The following is a 24,230-nucleotide window of genomic DNA, read 5'->3' as shown; positions in this document are numbered from 1 at the left end:
TTCACACAGATACAGTACATACATAAATGCACACATTTTTTCCTTGGAACTGCTGCATGCATACACACACACTCATTCACTCAGCTGTGCACTTGCTCACACTTAACGAGTCTTCTTGCTGTCTTTTCCTGCCTAAAGATCAAATGCTCCCCATCCTTTTGGGATTCAGCGCTTCCTGTGGGAGAGACTAAGACGGAGCGGGGAGAAGGGGGATGTGTTTTTAAAGGGCTTCAGCCTGTCTTAAAAGGCAGCTCTAATGATCGCTAGCTCCCCCCGGGTCCGCCGGATTGGACTGTGTCCACTCAGTCATCCTGAGGGACAGCTCCCCTGCCCCTGCTCCTCAACCTGTTTGATCACTTTTATAAGCCTAATTTTAGATGGAAAAAAGCCACCCCGCTTTCCCACAGCCCTCCGAGTCCCTCAGTGAAAAGTTGATGGGGACATTCTAAAACGATTAGCGTGCAAAACGCTTAACATGGCTTGATGTACTACAACAACGACCAAATAGAAATAAATTTATCTTGCACGTCGCTTGATATAAACACTTTTCACTGCCTAAACAAAATTTGTACCTTACATTTTTTCTCGCACATAGAAATCTGTTACAAGGAAAAGCTAAACATTGCTTAAAGGGTTAGTTTACCAAGAAATGAAAACTCACCTTCATGTTGTTGCATAACCTGTATGACTTTCTTTCCTGAAACACAAAAGGAGTTATTATCCAGAATGTTAGTCTCACCAGTCTCACCATTACTATTCACACTCACTGTATGAAAAAAATGCAATGCAAGTGAATGGTGACTGAACTTTTGTGTTTCACGGAAGAAAGAAAAGTCATAACAGTTAACTTACTGAGACTGCGGCTTTGCAAGACCAACATTTTTGCACCTTTGCACCTTACTAGTCAAAAAATCTAAAACGCAACTCGCGAAGTTTTATGTTTTAATCTTTTTTCCATAGAAAACCATTGACCTTGGAAGACAAAATTTATTTTGCACCCTATTGACGATAAAAACTGTGTTCTTGAAAAGGCCTTACACTTAAAGGGATAGTTCACATAAAAAGAAAATGTCTGCTATTATTTACTGACTTTCTGTCTTCCATGGAACACAAAAGGAGATGTTAGACAGAATTTTAGGGGCCGACAGCCTTAGTCACCATTCACTTTTAGTGTATGAAACAAATTGCAGTGAAAGTGAATGGTGACTAAGACAATCATTCTGTCTAATATCTCTTTTTGTATTCCACGGAAGAAAGTCATCCTTTAATGTTAAATATTGTCTTTCTACGTGGATTACGAGTTGCTTTTGGCTGTAGATAATGTTCATTACAAGTAATGTTAAAAAAACATTTTATTCTCCTTGGCTATTGTTTTAGTACATTAAGCCATGTCAGGCAATTTCCACATTAAGCGTTTTAGAATTTCCCTTGATGAAATGGTAAAAGCAGCTGATCTTTTTCCTCTCAGGACTATGCCGTGGTTGTCAGCTAATTAGGCCCCATTGTTGTGAGTGCTGTTTAAAAGCCTTGTTGCTTTTCCAGGGACAGTTTAGGGTCTCTCTGCCAAAGGATGTTGTTATTTACACCAGCATCCTCTAGCAGCTGAGAAATCCCAAACACTCACACCACACAGAAAAAAAAAAAAAAAAAAAAGCATCGTTTAAGCTGTTTGTGTTTGTGCTCGTGTTCTTTGACTGCAGTTTCCGCCCATATTAAAATAGGGATGTAATCTGTTGGGGAATTCTTGTCCAAGCAAGCTGCACTAAAGGGACTAATAAGAGAATATGATGAAGCCCGTTACAGCAGGGAAGAAGCCATCAATAAACATGTACGCCATTGAATTATTAAAGAACTAGAGGTGAGGCGGCCCGTGCTGGCTGTCAGGACCCGGTCTCTCGCTGGCTAAAGATTTCATTTGCGATCAGGTTTACTCTGCAGTGATTTACAGATTTGATTTCAAGGATCCTTATCTATTGTAGATGTCTCGGGCACTCAGCTAACATTCCTTGCGGTGTTATGGGCATTGGGAAGTGCAGACAAATAACATGTGATAATATTATATCGATTTTGAGAGGTGCTTTGAAGCATTGTTGGTAGTTGTTATCGATTGGTCAGTGATACCAAGGCACACTGCTTTTATGGTCTTTTTTACTGGCTTTGTAGGCAAAATGTTCTCAGCTATCACCCGGAGAGCGTTACTGTCTTCCACCTTTCCTTCTCTTCATCCTCCTCTCCTTCCCTCTCTCATTTTTCTTTCTTTTTTGGGCCTCGGCTATTCCATCCTTCTCATACATCTTCCTTTTGTCTGCTATCACTCTATCCCCTGTTCTAAAGCTCTTGTCCCCCTGGTCTTGTTACGGCAGGCAATGGGCATTAATTTCATAAAGACCACCACAGGGCTAAAAGTGGCACAATGGTTTCAGCCAATTGGGAAACCTAAGACCCACCAAGACGACTGTAATCCAGTCTTTCTTTCTTTCTTTCTTTCTTTCTTTCTTTTTGTTCACTTTTTCATTCTTGCTCTCTCTGCTTCAACAGAGAATTTTCATTCAAGCTGCTATCTCATAGGGAAGTGACATATCACACATAAAAATCACATATGAGATCTCTTTAATATCTGGTAGAAATCAAACTTAGAGGAAATGGAGGCTTTCTGGAAGTCTTCTGCTTCTCAGATATTTCTCCTGAAAAAGATCCTAGTAATCTCATGTGTTTCTTCTAGAGTTACAGAAGAAATTTCGGCAATGTCTCAGTCTGCTTGATTTGCTAAAATCCCAAAGTCTTCAATCAAAACTGAGAGATTTCAGTGTGAACTCAAACATTCTCCAGCAAATTCATCCAAGACCAACTTATCTGAGCTATTCACATTAAGTTTATAGCTCTATACACTTTCTGTATGTCAACTATTCTCCCAACTGTGTTTACCCTGTTGAAAAAAAATAAAAACACCAGCTTATGTTGTGTTTTAGATGGTATGCTGGTGTCCCAACCAGTCTTTTTTACTAGCTTAACTGACCAGCAAACCTCCCTTCACTGCAAATTCTTATTTAATTGAGTATTTTTGTGTTGTTTTTCAGTAAAAAAAATATCTAAACATTCATTAAATAGGATGCATTTACTGAAGTAAAATGACAAGATATTTTGTCTTGTTTTCAGCTAAATCTATAGTAATGTTTATACTTATAAAAAGAAAAAATATTTGCCAATGGGGTTAAAAAAAAAAGTCTTACCCCATTAGTTTGTTATTGTTTTAAGCACAAACCCCACTACATTTTGTTAGATTTTTCCTTATAGAAGACTTAATATCTTATGTCGTTCTGCTTCTCAGGTCATTTTTTGTTGTTTTAAGGATGCTTAGATATTTTTGCTGGAAAATAAGAAAAATCATGCATATCTTTTAATATTTATTAGGAGAAACACCTAAGACAAAGTTAATACTTAAATGACACATGCAGCAATTGAGCAATGCAATTTTCTCACGGGATAATTCTTAAAAAGCCTATGCAACTTATCTTTCACATTTCTCCCCCCTCCTCTCATGTCCTCTCTCTTTTTTTAATCTCCTCCTGCTCTCTGCCCTCCACACACAGGTCCGCTTCTGCACTGTGCATTTCCCCTTGGAGGAGAAAATTGGATTCTTTCCACGTTAGTAATGAGGGGATGTTTGCGAATAAATAGATAGCTCAATAAACACTTTACCTCTTATTGCCTCTCTCCCCCACCCCTCCTTCTCCCTTCTGATTCAGTCTCTCTCCTTGCCGAACCCATACTGTGCCTCTGCCTTACTGTGACGCAACAGAATCACAAGCTGCATTCACTCGCTAACACAGCCACAGACTCTCATACATACATACACACACACACACACACACAACACACACACACACACACACACACACACACACACACGCTCATACAGTCTACTCAGTATCCCCAGGCCAGCTTTGGCTGTCATGAATATTCAAGCCTCATTGGCTGAGTGGAGACTGAGCATGTGGCCTGCCCTAATGACAGTGATAAATGTTGAGAAATCCCCCTTCTTCATCTCTCTCACTCTTGCTCTTGCTCTCTCTGTAACATGGCTCCTGGCATCTAAGCCTCATGTACAGAGATAAGCTCTCTGGTTAATAGCTATCATCATTGCTCATTCAGCCTCTGAAAGCACAAAGTGCTGTCAGGAAACAGCAGCGTGCTTGGAGGCGGCTCTGTACCGTTTGAGGCTTTCCTCTCTCTCTTTATTTTTCCTCCTTTACAGGTTTCTCTGCTTGCGTCCACAGGGACAGACTAGATGTCTGTGTTGCTAGGTCACTTTTGAATGTGTATGGAAAGACAGAGGCACCGTTTATACCTTAACATCCACCTAGGGTGATCTGATTATACGTGTACACTCTACTATACAGGTGTAAACTGGGTGCAAAATGTGGGAATGTTTTTATCTCATCACTCAAACCACATAAGGAGGTGGCCACAAATCCATGTGACCACATTGTATTTGTAGTGTAGATGCCAGTAGTGTAAATGTGCCCTGATGCATCTCAGACAACAGCGAAAGTCTGCGTGCTCACCAATAAATCAATCAATGCGCATTGGACAAAAAAATCAATCATTGTGAGTTTTAAAAGTTCATGTAAATCCTGTACACCTGAAGTTCATCTAATACCGGTGCACATTCACATTCAAAACATCATGTTTGTGCTGAGATTAAAATACAAATATATTTTGTAACTACATTTTTCTCTTTTACAATTATTTGATGGTCTGGTTTAATTAGTTATTTCTCCTGCAGAAGATGACATGTTGACCTTTGACCTACAAAGTTTGGCAACCCTCGCTGCCGCTCGCGCCTTGGAGCTGGCCCCGCCCATCACAGCAGACTCAGTCCCCCCCCTACGCAGAATCCTCAATCTGCGCAGGAAGTGCAAGTGGATGCCACGCTCCGAACCGGTAAATGTCGATCGTGTTCATTTATTTAAGTTGGCATCATTACAAAACACGAACAGAACGAAATTCTGTGTAAATCATTCATATACAGTAGCTATTCTTACATAAATTGTCGCATTCAATTCATTGCAACAATTTATGCAAAAATCAGTGGTTTTATAAACAATTTACAAAAAAAAAAAATGTGTTCTGCTCATTTCACAAATGAGGTCAGTTGTTTTGACTGTAGTCAACATTTGTTTCCATGTACAGTACTGAGCAAAAGTTTTAGGCACATTTAGATGTTTCACAAAAAACATTTGTTTTGTGGATGTTTTGATGGTTATTTCATCCATCTTCTGCTTTAATGAGTCAATAAGAAATATCAATTTTAGATTCCAAAACATTCCTTTTGCAAATAGAATAACAGATGGTTTGGCCCCCACATAACCCAGATCTCAGCATCATTGAATAAGTCTGGGATTACATGAAGAGACAGAAGCGAGTGGGACAGTCTAAATATGTAGAACTGTGACAAGTTCTCCAAGATGCTTGGAACATCCTATCTGCCAATAACCTTGAAAAACTGTGCGTAAACATATATCTAAGAGAATTTGTGCTATTTTAAAGGCATTTTGGTCACACCAAATAGTGATTTAGTTTTTTTTTTTTTTGTTTTTTTTTCTGCACTTTGTATGAAGTTAATTTATAAATAAAAATTACACGTCATCATTTTTGAAAAACCTTAACTATACAACATTTTTCACAACTGCCTAAAACATCTGCACAGAACTGTATATAAATGTTGTTGTCTTAATGTCTTAGAATTTTGTTCATTTAATGCAAATTAAACTCTTAAGGAAACGATGTTGGCAGGCATATAGATGTGTTGTTTTCAGCAGTTACAGTGCATACTGTAAATTAATTTGAGTTTGTGGGCTGCGTGTGTAGGTGTGTCCTGTTAAGGCTACCATGGAAACGCTGGATCGAGAGGAGATAGCTATGCGTGTGCGTCTGGCAGAACTGCAGCGGCGCTACAAGGAAAAACAGAGGGAGCTGGCAAAGCTACAGAGAAAACATGACCACCAGTGAGTGAACCACAGACCACTTTAACAAACACACACAAAAAAACACACCCTTCGACATTCACATGCACTCCGCACACCTTTCGAAACCCATTTACTCACAAGCACAGAAATTGAAAGCCCTTCGATCGTCAGCACACACATGCTCTCTCTCCAGCACTCAACCTGTCCCTTCGTAATGCACTGTAGAGACCACCCAGCGTGTGCTGAGCTCTCTTTGCATAAGCTGAGCTGTGCTTAAAGGAATAGTTCACCCAAAAATGAACATTTGCTGATAACGTACTCACCCTCAGGCCATCCAAGATGTATCCGAGTTTCTTTCTTCATCAGAACAGAATTTAAGATTTTTAAGAAAGTATTCCTGGTTTCTATCTCCAACCAATGCAGGTAAACAGCCACCAATTTTTGACAGTCCAAAATGCATATTTTTAAGCAGAAATAAAATAATCCACAACTCTAGTTGATAAACTTTTTCTGAACCGAAACGATTGATCATTTTCAGAAACAAAACAATACAATATACTTTTTAACTACAAATTTTTGCTTCCGTCCAGCTCTGGGAGGGGTGAGGTCACGGCCTGTCGCGTGATGTAAGCTCATTGGCCAGGTCACGCATGGAGGAGGAGGAGGCAGGAGGCAGGAAGCGCATCATTGTTTACAAGAGAAACGTGCACAGACCAAGCACCGTCCACAAACTAAAACAGTCCAAAACAATTGTAAACAATGATGTTGGAGGATTTTGGTGTTAGAGGAGAAGAGGAGATGGTGCCTCCTCCTCCACGCGTGACCTTGACAACATGAGAGGGCGTGACCTCACCCCTCCCAGAACTGGATGGAAGTGAAAATTTGTAGTTAAAAAGTATACAAGTATTGTTTTTTTTCTGAAAATGATCAATTGTTTCAGTTCAGAAGAAGTTTATTTATCGACTGGAGTTGTGTGGATTATTTTGATTCTACCTACAGTGCATCTGGAAAGTATTCACAGCGCTTCACTTTTTCCACATTTTGTTATGTTACAGCCTTATTCCAAAATTGATTAAATTCATTATTTTCCTCGAAATTCTACAAACAATACCCCATAATGACAACGTGAAAGAAGTTTGTTTGAAATCTTTGCAAATTTATTGAAAATAAAAACGAAAAAAAATAAATAAATAAATAAAAAAAATAAATCACATGTACATAAGTATTCACAGCCTTTGCTCAATACTTTGTTGAAGCACCTTTGGCACCAATTACAGCCTCAAGTCTTATTTAGTATGATGCTACAAGCTTGGCACACCTATTTTGGGGTAGTTTCTCCCATTCTTCTTTGCAGGACCTCTCAAGCTCCATCAGGTTGGATGGGGAGCTTCGGTGTACAGCCATTTTCAGATCTCTCCAGAGATGTTCAATCGGGTTCAAGTCTGAGCTCTGGCTGGGCCACTCAAGGACATTCACAGAGTTGTCCCATAGCCACTCCTTTGTTATCTTGGCTGTGTGCTTAGGGTCGTTGTCCTGTTGGAAGATGAACCTTCGCCCCAGTCTGAGGTCCAGAGCGCTCTGGAGCAGGTTTTCATCAAGGATGTCTCTGTACATTGCTGCATTCATCTTTCCCTCGATCCTGACTAGTCTCCCAGTTCCTGCCGCTGAAAAACATCCCCACAGCATGATGCTGCCACCACCATGCTTCACTGTAGGGATGGTATTGGCCAGGTGATGAGCGGTGCCTGGTTTCCTCCAGACATGATGCTTGCCATTCAGGCCAAAGAGTTCAATCTTTGTTTCTCATGGTCTGAGAGTCATTCAGGTGCCTTTTGGCAAACTCCAGGAGGGCTGTCATGTGCCTTTTTCTGAGGAGTGGCTTCCGTCTGGCCACTCTACCATACAGGCCTAATTGGTGGAGTGCTGCAGAGATGGTTGTTCTTCTGGAAGGTTCTCTTCTCTCCACAGAGAAATGCTGGAGCTCTGTCAGAGTGAACATCAGGTTCTTGGTCATCTCCCTGACTAAGGCCCTTCTCCCCCGATTGCTCAGTTTGGCCAGGCGGCCAGCTCTAAGAAGAGTCCGGGTGGTTCCAAACTTCTTCCATTTACAGATGATGGAGGCCACTGTGCTCACTGGGACCTTCAATGCTGCAGAAATTTTTCTGTACCCTTCCCCAGATCTGTGCCTCGATACAATCCTGTCTCGGCGGTCTACAAACAATTCCTTGGACTTCATGGCTTGGTTTGTGCTCTGACATGCACTGCTAACTGTGGGACCTTATATAGACAGGTGTGTGCCTTTCCAAATCATGTCCAATCAACTGAATTTACCACAGGTGGACTCCAATCAAGTTGTAGAAACATCTCAAGGATGATCAGTGGAAACAGGATGCACCTGAGCTCAATTTTGAGTGTCATGGTAAAGGCTGTGAATACTTATGTGATTTATTTCATTTTTTATTTTTAATAAATTTGCAAAGATTTCAAACAAACTTCTTTCACGTTGTCATTATGGGGTATTGTTTGTCGAATTTTGAGGAAAATAATGAATTTAATCAATTTTGGAATAAGGCTGTAACATAAAATGTGGAAAAAGTGAAGCGCTGTGAATACTTTCCGGATGCACTGTAAAAAACATTTGGTGGCCATTTACTTGCATTGGTTGGAGATAGAAGCCTGAAATACTTTCCTAAAAATCTTAAATTCTGTTCCGATGAAGAAAGAAACTCAGATACATCTCGGATGGCCTGAGGTTGAGTAAACTATCAGCAAATTTTCATTTTTGGGTGAACTATTCCTTTAAGTCTTTTCACTAGTCCACTCTCACAATCAGGATGGCTTAGTGTTTCGTTTCATTCAACATCATTAGTGTGAAGTAGAGTGTTTGATGGGCTCTGTGTGTGTGTTTGTGTGTTTACAGGAAAGAGGAGACCTCACGCAGTCCAGCTCGTCGAGGACCCGGAAGGCCACGGAAGCGCAAGTCCACATCGGCACCCCCGATCCCCACGGATTCCCCCCCAAAAGTCAAGTGAGTGTCTCTTTTTGTATTTTTGTTTTCATACTTGTGAGAGTTATATGTCTGAAATGTCTTCACAAAGAGAGTAAACCATCTAAAAAAAAAAATTCCTGGGGTTCAATACAAGTTAAAGGAACAGTTCACCCAAAAATGAAAATTTGCTGATAATTTACAAAATGTATATGACCTTCTCTCTTTATCAGGATTTAAGATTTTTAGGAAAGTATCCCAGGTTTTTAGCTTCATCCAATGCAAGTGAATGGAAACCAATTTTTGATGGTCCAAAGATGCGTGTTTCTGTGGTAATTAAACTTGATTTCTGTCACAAGTTCCATCTAGGCTTGTTTTGTACAACAAATAGCATTACGTAGCTTTACTTATTTAAATAGCTATACTTTTGAAAAAGTGTGTATTTTAAGGTTTATGACTGGCCCCATTCACTTCCATTGTAAGTGACTTACTGTAACCATTACTTTTTTTTAATAAAATGGGCAATTCAATTGCCACAAATGCTGTCAGTTGAGCTTAACTTGTATTGAACCTGGAGCATTCCTTTAAAACTGACTCTGTTATTGTTTCTTTGCTTGTTCAGAGCCTTGTCTTGAAGAGTAATAATGAAAATGCTCATCCACTTATTCGAGAGAGAGAGAGAGTTGTGATTAAATTAGAGTTTTACTGAGAAAAATAATGAGTGTGAGGAAATAATTTCTTACTTGTAGCCAAACGCTTCTCATCCATTAATAATAAAGTATAGTTAGGAGGTGTGTTGGTATTCTTAAAGATTATATTTGAGAAAGTGCATGCGTGAGCATGTACAATCTGACACTGCCACTTATTATGAGAGTAAGTGTGTGTGTGCGTAAATAAGTCTAGAAGGCCCCTATCAGTTCAAACAAGGCAGACTAAGTGCTTAATCAGTGCAAAGAGCCGTCATTAATCATATTTACAACTTTCATTGATTATCTACAAGTGTTGCGACTCCCTTCTAACCCATGACGCGTTTGCGATATTAATTTGATAAAACGCGAAGACCAATTGCCTGCACAAAGTCAGAGCTTCAAGTTATCACCTTGATGGATGAGTGTAGTCCCTTGAGATACACCTCTATTTATGCTCAGACATTTTGATAAACTCGGTCAAATGAAGTTTACCCTACCTGATTAACAAAACTCCCATTTTATTACTAGCCTTGGTTGATTAGCTGCATGCTAATGAAAAGCAGGAGCCCGAGCTTAATTACACATGCTATAGCCAGCGCACATTTATCCCTGTCGTTCATAAAGCTCCCCTGCCAAATAAAACAAATGACAACTTCCCATCACTAGAATTTAGAGTCGTAAAAGCCTTTAGCCACCCCTCGCCCCTAGCACTGACTAAGGCAGCCTTTGGCGGCTTTGAAGTAGCTGTCTGCTTGAAAAGACTAAAAATACTGATATTTATACGCTGCCTTTAGCGAGGGTTTGACTTTCTCGCCATGGTTTGTGTCCGTTTGATGGCAGACAACATTAATTGTTGAGCATCTGAAGGGTAACAACTACCTGAGTGTTTGTCAGCATTATTTGATTTGAGGTTATACGTTGTGTTGGGGTCAAGAGAAGGATTGTTTTTTTTTTTTATTAGCTGGTCACGATATGATAAATTCTCCTTATGCATTGGTGTACTAAAAAGTGTAACATCCTTTGGCATCTGCCCAAATCTGTGAGAGGTCAGTGGTCATTCGACAAGGTTAAGAGTGTTGATGGGTCGTTGTGGCATTGCCAAGAGTATCAAATACCATCTGAGCGCGAAGAGCAGGCCTGTCATGTGATATGCATTATGTGAGCATGGCCCAACCAATTAAGATGCATGTATTTTTTTAAATGTTAATTTCTTTATACTGACTGAAATCATACTAGTCCATTTTGGTAAAGTTGGACAAACAGACCATTGTAGCTCGACATCGTCCAACATGTACACACGTTAATCAGACCGGCCTTGAAGACAGAAGTGATGCATGGTGTGTATTTAACACTTCCTCAGCTAATTTCCTTTCTTCAAATATTCGATTTAACAGTGTCATGTTTACTTGGACAGAGAGATAAAGACTGTAGCTAGATTATGCATAAACCTGCTTTAGCTCAATTCTAACTGCGCATGAAAATGTACTTCTGAACTTTGTTTATACCAGTCATGGTACATTGTCGTGCCTTGTAATGCAAACTTTGTCTTATATTTGCAACATCAGAACTCGCCATTTTATTTGTCATATTTGGGAACTTTTTGTTCATTTTGTAAATTTTTTCTAAAAATCTTGAAACTTTCCACCACAGTATAATTTCCACTGCATCTCAAATTCTGTATTATGTTTAATAGAATTCTGTGGTGGAAATGACGGTGATGGAAATTACATTTTTAAAGTTTTTGAAATAAAATGGCCAACTCCTTTATTCATAATTTGGCAAAATTACAGTTGATTGGAAATGACTTCCAATAAAAATATGTGTGATATTTACCTTGAATTTTCTTAGATTTCTTCAAACATCACTCAAGCATGCTCTTCGTGACAAGTACACTAACTTCTGTAAAAACTTTATTAGGGGCAAACCTTTTTGGTGTGGGGGAAATGATGCCTGTGGAACAGTTGTAATTTAAAAAAGAAATTATAGAAATTATTTTCACACAATAAATATTGAAATGGTTTGTTTATTTCACTCTTTGCTTATAATAGTTTTAAACAAGTAATTATTTGTATTATAATGGATTTTCATAATTTAATATTGAAAGTCTTGGTGTGGGACAAGGGAACAAAACATTAAAATGTATTCATATAAGGCATTTGAATATAACAAAAAGAAAAAAGTAATAAAAAAACAAATGTTGTTTTTATTAAAAATCAACCACTGGGACATGAAATTGCTTGAAGTGTTTATATGTTGGCAAAACATTGTAATAAGGTTCCATTTGTTAACATAAGTTAATAACATTAGTTAACATGAACTCACAATGAACAATAACTTTACAGCATTTTTTAAACTTGGTTAATGTTAATTTCAACAAAGTAATACACTTCTAAAATCAAAAGTTGTATATGTTAACATTAGTTAATGCACTATGAACTAACACAAGCTAACAATGAACAATTGTATTTTTACATTTACATTAACAAACAATTAATAAACTCAGTAAAAATAATATTGTTCATTGTTAGTTCTTGATACCTAATGCATTAACTAATGTTAACGAGTGGAATCTTATTGTAAAGTTTTACCTGTATAATATATGTACCTACTGGAATGAGTGAGGCTTTTATTGCTAAATAATAGCAACATTCAGCATCTTTTTCAGTGAGAAAATGCTAGAATTTGATTATTCAACTTTGAAGGGGAGCACGGCATGAACATGCACACCCACACCCACATGACCATTTTCTATTGCTCTCTTTTGCTCTCTTCCTTCTGCTCTCTCTCTCTCTCTCTCTCTCTCTCTCTCTCTCTCTCTCTCTCTCTCTCTGCTTGATGATTGTGTCTTGCTAATCAATGCCCTTTTCTAAATAGCATTACTGTGTAATCCTGACCTCACAGAAGGGAAGGGGTTCGTAATTAGGGGACTGTGAATTCTCCTACCAGCATACTCAGACCCACACACACACACACACACACACATAAACACACACACACACACACACACACACACAGACACTCGCTCCCTCTCAACAGCAGGAATGTGACATGGAGTTGACACAAGGACTAGAGGGGGCTTTTGGGGTCGGAAGGTCGTCTTTGGGTGGCGACAGGCAGAGTGAGTGGAGTTGGGGGGGCTGTCAGCTCCGCTCTCTAAGCTCTTTAATAGACACCCATGCCACAGTCCTCATCAAGCTAGAGCAAATGCACACCAAACCCTGCCTCGAACCTAGTGTCGGGTTACTAATCAGGTTTCAATGGTTACCTGGTCTCTCGGGCCTTGGGGGTTTAAGAGACTCTATGTGGCATTAAAAAGCAGAACTGAATTGTGGATGCACACGGCCAGAGAGAAAATGCTTCCTTGTTACAGACACTACTTGTCTATTCTCTGTTTTGAGAATGCTAAAAATATATAAAAACAGAGCCTATATTAACAGGATAGTTCACACAAAAATGTAAATTGTGTCATCATATACTCACCCTCATGTTGTTCCAAACCTGCATGACTTTTTTTCTTCCATGAAACACAAAAGGAGATGTTATGCAGTGTCTTAGTTTCAGTCACCACTCACTTTCATTGCATGGAAAAAAGATGCAATGAAAGTGAATAGTGACTGAAACTAATACACTGCATAACATCTCCTTTTTGTGTTCCACAGGATAAAGAAAGTCATACTGGTTTGAATTTTTTTTTAAATTTTTTTTTTTGGGGTAAACTATCCCTTTAAGGCCCTTAATGACTTCGTAGGGCAGTAGTTGAGGACTAAGAAGGAGAAAGAGAGGATCTGTCGATAGATGTACTTGTGCTACAAGGAGGAGAAAGGAAAGTGCACTCAGCACTCTCTTTACTCTCGGTAATGCTCTGCTTTTAAAAATTTCCCTGCACTTCCCCTGAGTTCTGTTATGTTGGAGAAATCCATGTTTGCTAGTAGTTTCTTCTTCCAAATAACCAATAATTTATCTCCAGGTGTATTTTGAGGGGAATGTTTGGAATGGGGATTGTGGATAATATGATAATATGATGTTTTTGGATGAACTCATTAGGTGCAGAGGTGGAGAATAGTGTGTAGACAGGTGTGTCCATGCCACATGTGGTGGTGGGTCGATAGAGGTTAGTGTCCATCGATTCAGCCCCGCAGGTCTGGTCAGCCGAGCAACTCCCTCTGGAATGCTCCCCTCTCTCTCTTTCTCTCCCTCCTTTCTCTTTCTTACTTCACTACATCCCTTGTTCTTTTGTGTTGTCTTTGATCTTGGGAATGTCTGTCTTTTGCCAAACTATTTGTAAAACCTCTAACTGTAAGTATATGAGCAATAGTAATAGTGGTGCTTAGAACCTCTAAAAATCATTTGTAAGCAATATGAAGCTTGCTCAATTAGTGTAGAGAACCGAGTTTCTATTTGTACATTTATAATACACTCTGAGGAACATTAGTCATCTACAAATCAGAATGAATCTTGTAAAAGCATGTTGATTTCTGGGGTTTTTTTTGTGGACCATGGTCCATTTTTTTCCACCTATCATCCTCCCTTCCACCCATCTATCCTGGGTCATCTCTCTCTCTCTCACTCTGCGGGCACCTCCCTCCCTCTCTAGCTGACGCGGCGGCTCTTTGTATTGAGCAGGAGGGACAGGGTCTGTGTGTTTGGGACACTGATTCTTTTTGACAGCACCGGCCAGGGTAAAGGGCAGACAGCCAGTGTTCAGACAGCTGAAAGGAAAAGAGGAGAGCTCAGCCCAGCCAGTGCAGCACAGGGCCTGTGCAATGAATGTGTGTCTATGTTAGACTTCATGCATGTGCTATGAATTTGGTACCATTCCTTCCCACCGGGGCTTCTATATGGCTGTTTTTTTTTATATGTTGCTTTTGCAAACATTCTTTTATACAGGAACTCGCCCTCTTTCTTGGTGTAGCTCAAATTGTGGGTTGTTCAGATAGGATCGGGAGCAGCTAAATACAAATAATAAAATGCAACTAAATATATAATTGTGCATAGTTTGGATAGCAAAATAAATCAGGCTAATAAACCCCTAAGGGAGAGGAAAGTGCTTCCCATATCTATTGTTGTTTATGTCAAAGGTTGTATGTAAAATCTCTATGGTATTATGGGGGAAATTCATCTGTCACTTTGTAAAAGCTTGCCAAATTAGGTAGATGCCAATATGAACAGGTTGTTTGACATAAATCATCCTTGAAAAACATGAACAAACTACATAAGATAAAAGAAAATACAGTAAATCCCAGACTACATTAAATGCAGGTTCACTGGCAACAAAGACAAACATGGTTTGTGCCAAACATAATTTGTTTTGTGCATTATTGTGAATTATAGGCTGCTGAGATATTTAGAAACTAAAACTATCAATATTCCTATTCAGCCTATGTTATGATAATCATTTTGTATATTGTTGGGCCTATGCAATCCAATTTTGTGTACTCTTGTATAGGGATGTCCCGATACCAAAACTGGTATCAGAATTGGGTCCGATACTGTGCTCATGTACTTGTGCACTTAAAAATTCTCCGATACCAAAAACCGATATCATCTGAATTATGAATGTCATTCCGTAAACATTCAGTACAATACAGTTGTTTGCATGTGCTGCGTGCTTCAGATGTGAGTACTTGTGAATGTGTGGAGCCGGTGTTGTGCTGATATAAAGACACAAAGTGCTCATACCTTTTAGAGATCCTTGACTCATATACGGAAAACACCATCATGAGCATCGCACGCTCTGTTTGTAGCAGATGACAATGTGTAGAGCGCTTATTATCTTTGTAGCGCGAGGCACATACAGACAACATATTTACTGAATTAAATAGCAGCCTTTTGCAGTTTAATAATCACTTTGAGTCACATAGACTCACTTTGCTGGATTGAGAAGCTATTGTCAAAACAACACAGAAACACTTTAAAATAAAAGCTCCACCAAAATATAAGATAATCTAAATGGAAAAAAGTATGACATAAATAGATGAATACTGTATAGTCGTGTAATATTCACTGTAACGCTACTGCTACTAATAAGAATAAATCAATAGTAATTGTATTATATTCAAGCAATATGTCACACCTGTGATGCTCTGTTATGCAGCATTTTATTTGACAAAATATTACTCCAATGTTGTGTTTTGGATTGTGCTGTGAGGTTCTTTATAAAAGCACTTAATTTGATAAAAATAGTACAATATTATGTTGAAAATGATTTGTTATATTTTCATTTGATTAAAGTTTGAATTAATTAATTTATTTAAACACCATTTTGATGATATAATTTAAATAAACCTTTGATATGCAATTCGGAAAAAATAAAGCAAAAAAACAGGTATCGGACTTCGTATTGGCGAATACCAAAAAGGAAATATCGGTACAAATTCTCGTTCACAAAAAAATGGTATCAGGACATCCCTACTCTTGTATGATAAACAAATGTAGTACTGTGTTAGGCTGCCACTCCATGTTAAATGTAAAATCTGGGTACTGAATCCAGTTTAAAACCACTGGCATAGAGTGTAGAATAACTACCGCTGTCAATATGACGATGGAAAGGGAGGCTGGAATTCACCAACCACACGACAACACAGCTTCTGACACTCACCTGCCAATCATCCTAGTGACTGACAGGCCAGCTGATGTCTGTGCCGCCACCCCCCGCCCCTAGCACTGACTAAGGCAGCCTTTGGCGGCTTTGAAGTAGCTGTCTGCTTCAAAAGAGTAAAAATACTGATATTTATACGCTGCAAAACGAGAGACTAGACCGATAGACGTGGGTAGAGTATTTGAGCCTCATTTTAATGTAATAGGTCTGCTAGGGGACTGTTGGGTCTGTTCTGGGGTGGGTTGCGGACAGCAGATGATAAAACAATGCTAAATGCAAATAGTACAATGCAACTAACCTTATAGTTGTGCAACGTTAGGATAGCAAAATAAATGGATTTATAAAACTTTTCAAAGAGAGGAGAAGATGCTTTCTTTTGTTTATGACATAAAAGGCGGTGTGTAAAACCAAACTCTGTTCCTATTCAGCAATGTCACATTTATAATTTTGCTTATGGTTAGGCCTATGCAGTTCATGGTAATTTTAATCAATTTCTTTCTTTCATTTTATGGACCTTTTTGTTTACTTTTGTATGATAAACAATTTTGGTACTGTGTTAGGATCCTGAAGTAAAACCACTATGCTAGATGGTTGGCTACACATACACACACATTCACACATACACCCTCACTCACTTTCAGTTGCCCTCTGATGGCCAGTGAATTCTGCTGCTTTGTGCAGGAACAGATGCATTGATATGGTAATAAGACAGACAAGGGTTTTTTATTAATGTAATGCTGGAATTCACAGCCCTGAAACCATTGGCACAGAATGGAAAAGGAGTAAGCAGAGACGGAGAGACTGGGACGAGGGCGACAGAGGAAAAAAGAACAAACAAAATTATGAGTGGGAGGTTGTTTTACCAGCACTTCTCTCAGATATTTCTCGGTTTGGCATCAGATCCTAATTTTTCAAGCATGCAGCGGGGAACCAGGCCCCTGCCTCTCCATTCATCAAAGCCTGAAAAGAAGGTTATTAGAGAGCCACGGAGAGGGAAGGCAAGCCCTTCACTCGCCTCTGATCTCTTCTTTTCATCCTTCGTTCTTCGCTCTCCTCATGAATACCTCTCTGTTGTGATGGACAGGTCGGTTGGAACAGGGGCGGGGCCAGGCCTGCTGACAGCGGAGGAGTTGGCTGGGGGTGGAGACAGGAAGAGGAAGAAGAAGAGGTTGACCAATAGCCCTTACCACTGTCTCAACAGCACACAGGTTTGCAGTCAATCACTTTTTACTGCTTAAAAGGGTAGTTTTTATGATGGACAATCTTCTGCATGAACATGCCTGGGCAATTTTTCTGTAGCTCAATGGGTAGATCATTGTGCTAACAATGCCAAAGGTTGTGGGTTCAATTTCCAGGGAATGCATGCACTGATAAAATGTATAGTTTGAATGCACTAAGTCATTTAGGATAAAAGTGTCTGCAAATGCATACATGTAATGTAAATGCATTAGGGAGCATGTGCTTAAAAAATTATATTTGCATTTCCTGCAGGAAATGCCAGTATATGAAAGAGAGCAAAAACATTATATATATATATATATATACACACACACACAGACACACACACACACACACACACACACACACACACACACACACACACACACACACACACACACACTGATGAGCCAAAACATTATGACCACCTGCCTAATATGCTTTTGGCCCTCTGCGTGCCGCCAAAACAGAGCCAACCCGCCGAGGCATGGACTCTACAAGACCCCTGAAGGTGTCCTGTGATATCTGGCACCAATATATTAGCAGTAAATCCTTCAAGTCCTGTAAATTGCGAGGTGGAGCCGCCGTGGGTTAGACTTGTTGGTCCAGCACATCCCACAGATGCTCAATCGGATGGAGATCTGGGGAATTTGGAGGCCAGGCCAACACCTTGAACTCTTCATCATGTTCATCAAACATTCCTGAACAATGTGTGCAGTGTGGCAGGGTGCATTATCCTGCTGAAAGAGGCCATTGCCATCAGGGAATACCATTGCCATGAAGGGGTGTACCTTGTCTGCAATGATGTTTAGATAGGTGGCACGTGTCAAATCGATGTCCATATGAATGGCCGAACACAGAGTTTCCCAGCAGAACATTGCCCAGAGCATCACACTTCCTTCACCGGCTTGTCATCTTCCCACAGTGTATCCTGGTGCCATCACTTCCTCAGGTAAACGGTGCACACGAACACGGCCGTCCATGTGATGTAAAAGAAAACGGGACTCATCAGTCCAGGCGACCTTCTTCCACTGCTCCAAGGTCCAGTTCCGATGCTCGCGTGCCCATTGTTGACATATTTGACAGTGGACAGGGGTCATCATGAGCACTCTGACTAGTCCGCGGCTATGCAGCAGGGTGTGATGCACTGTGTGTTGTGACACATTCCTCCCGTAACCATCATTAAAATTTTCTGTGACTTGTGCCACAGTAGACCTTCTGTCGGTTCGGACCAGACGGGAGAGCCTTCGTTGCCCTCACGTATCGATGAGCCTTGGGTGCCCAACACCCTGTCACCGGTTTGTGGTATGTCCCACCTTAGACCAATGTCGGTAGGTACTCACCACTGCTGACCGGAAGCACCCCATATACCTTGCCATTTGAGAGATGGTATGTCCATAACAATTTGGCCCTTGTCAATGTCGCTCAGGTCTTTACTCCTGCCCATTTCTCCTGAATTCAACACGTTGACTATGAGAACCGATTGTTCGCTTACCGTCTAACCTACCCAGACATTGACATGTGGCTTGTTAGGAGATGATCAACGTTATTCGCTTCACCTGTGAGTGGTCATAATGTTTTTGCTCATCGGTGTGTATATATATATATATATATATATATATATATATATATATATATATATATATACACACACACACACACACACACACACACACACACACACATACACATACACATACACATACACATACACACACATACACACACACACAGTATGCTAAAGGTTTAGGTAAGTTTGAGTTTTAGGCTTTGGTTCTGCATAAATCAAATGCTGCATTAGAGCTGCCTTAAAATTTGTGGGGGGTTTTTTGTTGTTGTTTTTTGCACAGTCATTACACTCAGTGCAAGTCCTCTATGTATAAAGGGAGCTCTAGATGGTTAAACACATGTAAGAAAGAAGAGACCAATCGCAATTCAGTATGCAAATAAATTCAATAAAGAAGGCCAATCGCAATAGAGCTGTTCAGCTTGTAGTCCAAAAATCTGGAAGAGAATTTCCCTTGGGATTTTCCTATGGGTTTTTATAATGGGGTTTTTGATCTTATGAGAAAAATAAGGTCTGTGGTAAATATTACTTGACGATTTGTGGATGTTTTGTTCTACAACATAAATTACACACCGTCATACCTCAAATGTGAATTTTGAAGCTGCCATGTGTTTAAAAAAAAAAAACCCCAAAAAAGTATGTAATTCAATACGGCTTCAAAATTCACATTTGTGGTATGACGGTGTGTAATTTATGTTACAACCCATGGCAATTTAAACTTCAGGGTTTGCCTACAAATTGATGTCACAGCTGAACAGCTCTATTCAGTAAGCAAATAGCACAGTGATGTCAATTTTAGATTTTGAATGGTGAACATTTTAACAATATTCTATTCATTCTAACAAGTCAGTGGGATTATTTTAAATCTTAATCCTACATTTCTGAAAAAGTGTAACGTTTATTTAAAAAAAAGAAAAAAGAAAAACGGGAGCCTGGGTAGCTCAGCGAGGTTTGACGCTGACTACCACCCCTGGAGTCATGAGTTCAAATTTAGGGCGTGCTGAGTGACTCCAGTCAGGTCTCCTTAGCAACCAAATTGTCCCGGTTGCTAGGGAGGGTAGAGTCACATGGGGTAACTTCCTCATGGTCGCTATAATGTGTGGTTCTCGCTCTCGGTGGGGCGCATGGTGAGTTGTGCATGGATGCCGCAGAGAATAGCGTGGGCCTCCACACGCACTACATCTCTGCGGTAATGTGCTCAACAAGCCACGTGATAAAATGTGCGGATTGATGGTCTCAGACGTGGAGGAAACTGAGATTCGTCCTCCGCCACCCGGATTGAGGTGAGTCATTATGCCACCACGAGGACTTAGAGCGCATTGGGAATTGGGCATTCCAGATTGTGGAGAAAAGGGGAGAGAGAGAGAGAGAAAAAAATCTATAGTATACCTAAGACTTAAATTATCTTCAAAAAAAAAGTTTGAATGTAATCTATACAATAAGTGGTTCAAGCTGAATAAATTGCAGAAAATTCTAGAGAAGAGGGAAAAAATGTGAATGTTAGAATTTAAAATATGACTATTGGGCAGCCTTGCAAGCACTGTTATAAAGCAACCCAAATGTTGTCTTTGGTTACATTTTCTTTCTCTTTTTCTCTATTAGATGAAGGTTCGCTGTAGGCCGAGAGGCAGACCAAGACTGCTGAGCACTAAGTTTAAGCAGAAAGCCTGTTCACAACTGAAGCAAAAAGCCAAAGCCAATCATGGCTCCAGACTGGTGAACTTGTGTCACAGAGAAAGCAATTCATCAAACACCATCACACAACATCTATCCAGAGAACACACTCATAGTAACAAAACTGGAGAGCACAGTGACACAGGTAAACATAATAAACAAGATCTATTTGCAAAATGTTACAAGAATATTACACATTTGAATAACTAATCTGGATAACAGTTATCATATTTCAGTTATCAGACTTTCAATAGCTCTAGCATTAGGATTTCTAAATTAATCATTAATCAATTCTAAATTACATATATACATTATAGGAGTCAACATGAAATCAAAATTTACCATATTTACTTTCTTAAAACACATTCCTGGCATTATTGGGCTTGATTCATCTGTGCATGTTATTCCAAAGAAATGAAAATGTCTTTCTGTGTAATCTTAAATGTAAAAATGTAACAGCTTTCTCTGCCTCTGAATCGACTTTCCTTTTTGGCTGACGTCACCAGTTCCTCTTATGATGTGACATCCACTTTTCACGATCCAATCAATTCCCAATGGATAAAAAATTATGCCCTAAATTTTTTCTTGCTTTATTTGGAAATACACTCACTGAGCACTTTATTAGGAACACTTGTACACCTACTTATGCATGCAATTTTCTAATCAGCCAATCCTGTGGCAGCAGTACAATGCATAAAATCAAGCAAATACAGGTCAGGAGCGTCAGTTAATGTAAACATCAACCATCAGAATGGGGAAAAAATGTGGTCTCAGTGATTTCGACCATGGCATGATTGTTGGTGCCAGACGGGCTGGTTAGAGTATATCTGCAACTGCTGATCTCCTGGGATTTTCACGCACAACAGTCTCTAGAGTTTACTCAGAATGGTGCCAAAATCAAAAAACATCCAGTGAGTGTCAGTTTTGCAGACTGAAACATCTTATTGATGAAAGAGATCAACACAGAATGGCCAGACTGGTTTGACCTGACAGAAAGGCTATGGTAACTCAGATAACAACTCTGTACAATTGTTGTGAGCTGATAGCATCTCAGAATGCACAACATGTCAAACCTTGATGCGGATGGGCTACAACAGCAGAAGACAACGTCGGGCACATATTAGTACCATTGTGTTCCTAATAAAGTTCAAAGTGAGTGTATGTCAGAGTATGTAAATAAAATGGGTTGTGAACTCCATTTCATGTTGACTTTAAAGCATCTAAGCTTTCAAAACAAGTTTGTTAATCCTATATTAAACCCTAAATCTTTTTGCTGGCAATTTGCTCTGTACAAAGGGTTTGAAAAACATTTTGCACGTTTTTTTCCTAGCAGGCAGTGTGGCAGCAGTCCACCAGGGATCAGATGGGAAGCGGACTCTGATGAGAGGTGCAAGATCAAAGGCCATCCTGAACTCCTCCGCCCTGACAACTCGAAATCAGCAGCTGCTATGCAATAAGCCCGATTGCAAGCTCGAAGCTCCTGAGAAGGGCATCTCGCCCCCGGACAGCGACACAGGTGAGTTATGGGCTGTCCAGAGAGCGAGAGAAATGTATCCCACCATGGTGATCAGCGGACCCTCTCATTTACCTGCTCGGCTGTCATGCCATTAGAAAAATTGATGACACCTCCCCAGGCATGCATTGGCCAAAACCTGAGCTGTAACTTTAGCTTGTGACAAGCTGCGTTTAGAATGCCACACCCCCAATTGCACTCCGCTACATGTTCTAGTCCAGCATTCTCTACAAAACACAGTTCTGTAACTGAAAAAAATGGAGATGAAGTCATGCCGGTAATGAACACTAATGTGAGTTAAGCCTGCGGTCAAGCTAGGCGGTGTTGTCGGCGCTCTGTTAATTGCCCTGAAAATGATCCTTTTCACATTTCACGAGCATGCGAGAGTGTTGACGAGCGCCTTGTAAGTGACAAGTGTGTCAGCACCGTGTTGACACCCAACACTGCTGCCACCGTGCCATCTCTGCTCTATGCGAGACGCATAGCCAACAGACGACATCTGCCAATACAGATCTGTGACACTGGGGCGTGCATGTGTTTGTGTGAGTATGTGTGGCTTCAAGCAGGACACTTAGTTGCAAAAGCCTGGTGGTCAAACTAGACTTCACCACAGTCACTGTGAACGTTGACAGTCACAGCCACAATTTGCACCCACTGCATGAAATTTTATCGAACAAATCATACAGTGAGAGAAATCATCTGGCTGCGTTCACCACGAGCGATTCAGATATCCTCTGTGAACGAGATGTCAATGTGTTCAATCGATCCATCATTTTCACAGAAGACGAAGATGATGGCATCTATGACATTGAGGAAGGGGCAGAGGGCATCAAGAATCTATCATCTAAAGAGCAACTGTCTGGAGCCAGCTGGCCTTCGCAGTGCTCCATCGTAAAACTTGAAGCCAATCAAAAATCCAAGACCAAGATGGAAAGACAAGGATTCGGTAAATGTTACATCCCTGTTCTCCAACACTTATCTTTCACTGTCATCCTGTTCAGAAGTTAAGTTGGGATTTTAGAGGTTGGGAAACAGAAAAATATACTAATCTTAGTGAAACCTATATGGAATGTGTTGTTCAGTTGATTCTTGCAGTTTGACAGAAGTGGTCGTAGGTTCAAAACCCACTCACATATACTTTACAACATTTAATAAACCATGCAAAATTGCATATAAGTGGATGTGTATCGGAAAGGGGGCATATTTGGTTGCATTTTTGTGATTTCACTGAAATGGCGAACGTGCCTGTGTCCGACGGAATCATAATTCTGAATGTTATGAATTTTAAAAGAATTTTGAGAGAGAACACTTGCTAATAGGAGACGGAATATGGACTGAAGCATGCAGGAAATGGAATGTATTGACAAACAAACAGTTAATAATGTTTTTTCCCACATCCAGGGTCTGTGAATGTGTCCATTTCTAAAGAAGAGATTAGGATGAGAAGGAAGGCCCCCTGTAGGCCAGCCTTGGTCAGTGCTGACTATAACCACTCAGAACTGGAGGAGGGAAGGAGATTGACTGGCCCCAAGTGGAGAGAGGGGTCAAGGGGGAACACATTTGACCACACTAGGCTCCTCAAGACCTCATCCAATCCACGAGAGAGGTCCAACAGGAAGACTGCAATGCTTCTCGGCAAGGTGTCTACAGTTGCCTAAAAAATTATTTGGACACTTTAGGTCACGCTTAAAAAAATGTCTGAATATCATTGCATTGGATACAAAATATCCAGCCAAACAAACAAATGATGCTAGACCTTACTTTTACTTAACCAGCTGGTCTTAAGGTCATTTTAGAGGATGAAACATATTTGATCTAACAGTGCTAACATGTTAACTTTGATTGTTACAGAGGAAGAGCTGTTGGTTAGAAACACTATCATCTCAGTATGATGACATCACTTGGAGTAGAAGAAACAGAAACAAGCAGGTATGGAATGATTCACTCCAGTGTTTCTCCTTTTGAGATACTCATATCACATTCATTCTAATACATTTTAGTTTGAAACTGCATTGA

General features: G+C 40.0%; 1 protein-coding gene across 3 annotated transcripts in view; it reads left to right on the top strand.

Moving 5' to 3' along the window:
- bahcc1b (BAH domain and coiled-coil containing 1b) overlaps positions 1-24,230 on the top strand; it is a 133,629-nt gene that overhangs the window by 95,138 nt on the left and 14,261 nt on the right. For all 3 annotated transcript variants that reach the window (XM_051667021.1, XM_051667020.1, XM_051667022.1), the window contains 9 exons: positions 4,787-4,944; positions 5,872-6,008; positions 8,890-8,997; positions 17,327-17,450; positions 20,630-20,846; positions 22,032-22,217; positions 22,996-23,160; positions 23,616-23,854; positions 24,066-24,143. In XM_051667021.1, coding sequence (XP_051522981.1) covers positions 4,787-4,944; positions 5,872-6,008; positions 8,890-8,997; positions 17,327-17,450; positions 20,630-20,846; positions 22,032-22,217; positions 22,996-23,160; positions 23,616-23,854; positions 24,066-24,143 — 1,412 coding nt within the window. The remainder of the gene's footprint in view (positions 1-4,786; positions 4,945-5,871; positions 6,009-8,889; positions 8,998-17,326; positions 17,451-20,629; positions 20,847-22,031; positions 22,218-22,995; positions 23,161-23,615; positions 23,855-24,065; positions 24,144-24,230) is intronic.

Source organism: Myxocyprinus asiaticus, chromosome 32, assembly GCF_019703515.2.
Source record: "Myxocyprinus asiaticus isolate MX2 ecotype Aquarium Trade chromosome 32, UBuf_Myxa_2, whole genome shotgun sequence".
Lineage (NCBI taxonomy): Eukaryota > Metazoa > Chordata > Actinopteri > Cypriniformes > Catostomidae > Myxocyprinus > Myxocyprinus asiaticus.
The sequence above is the reverse complement of the archived record's forward strand: the minus strand, read 5'-3'. Positions and strand labels throughout refer to the sequence as shown.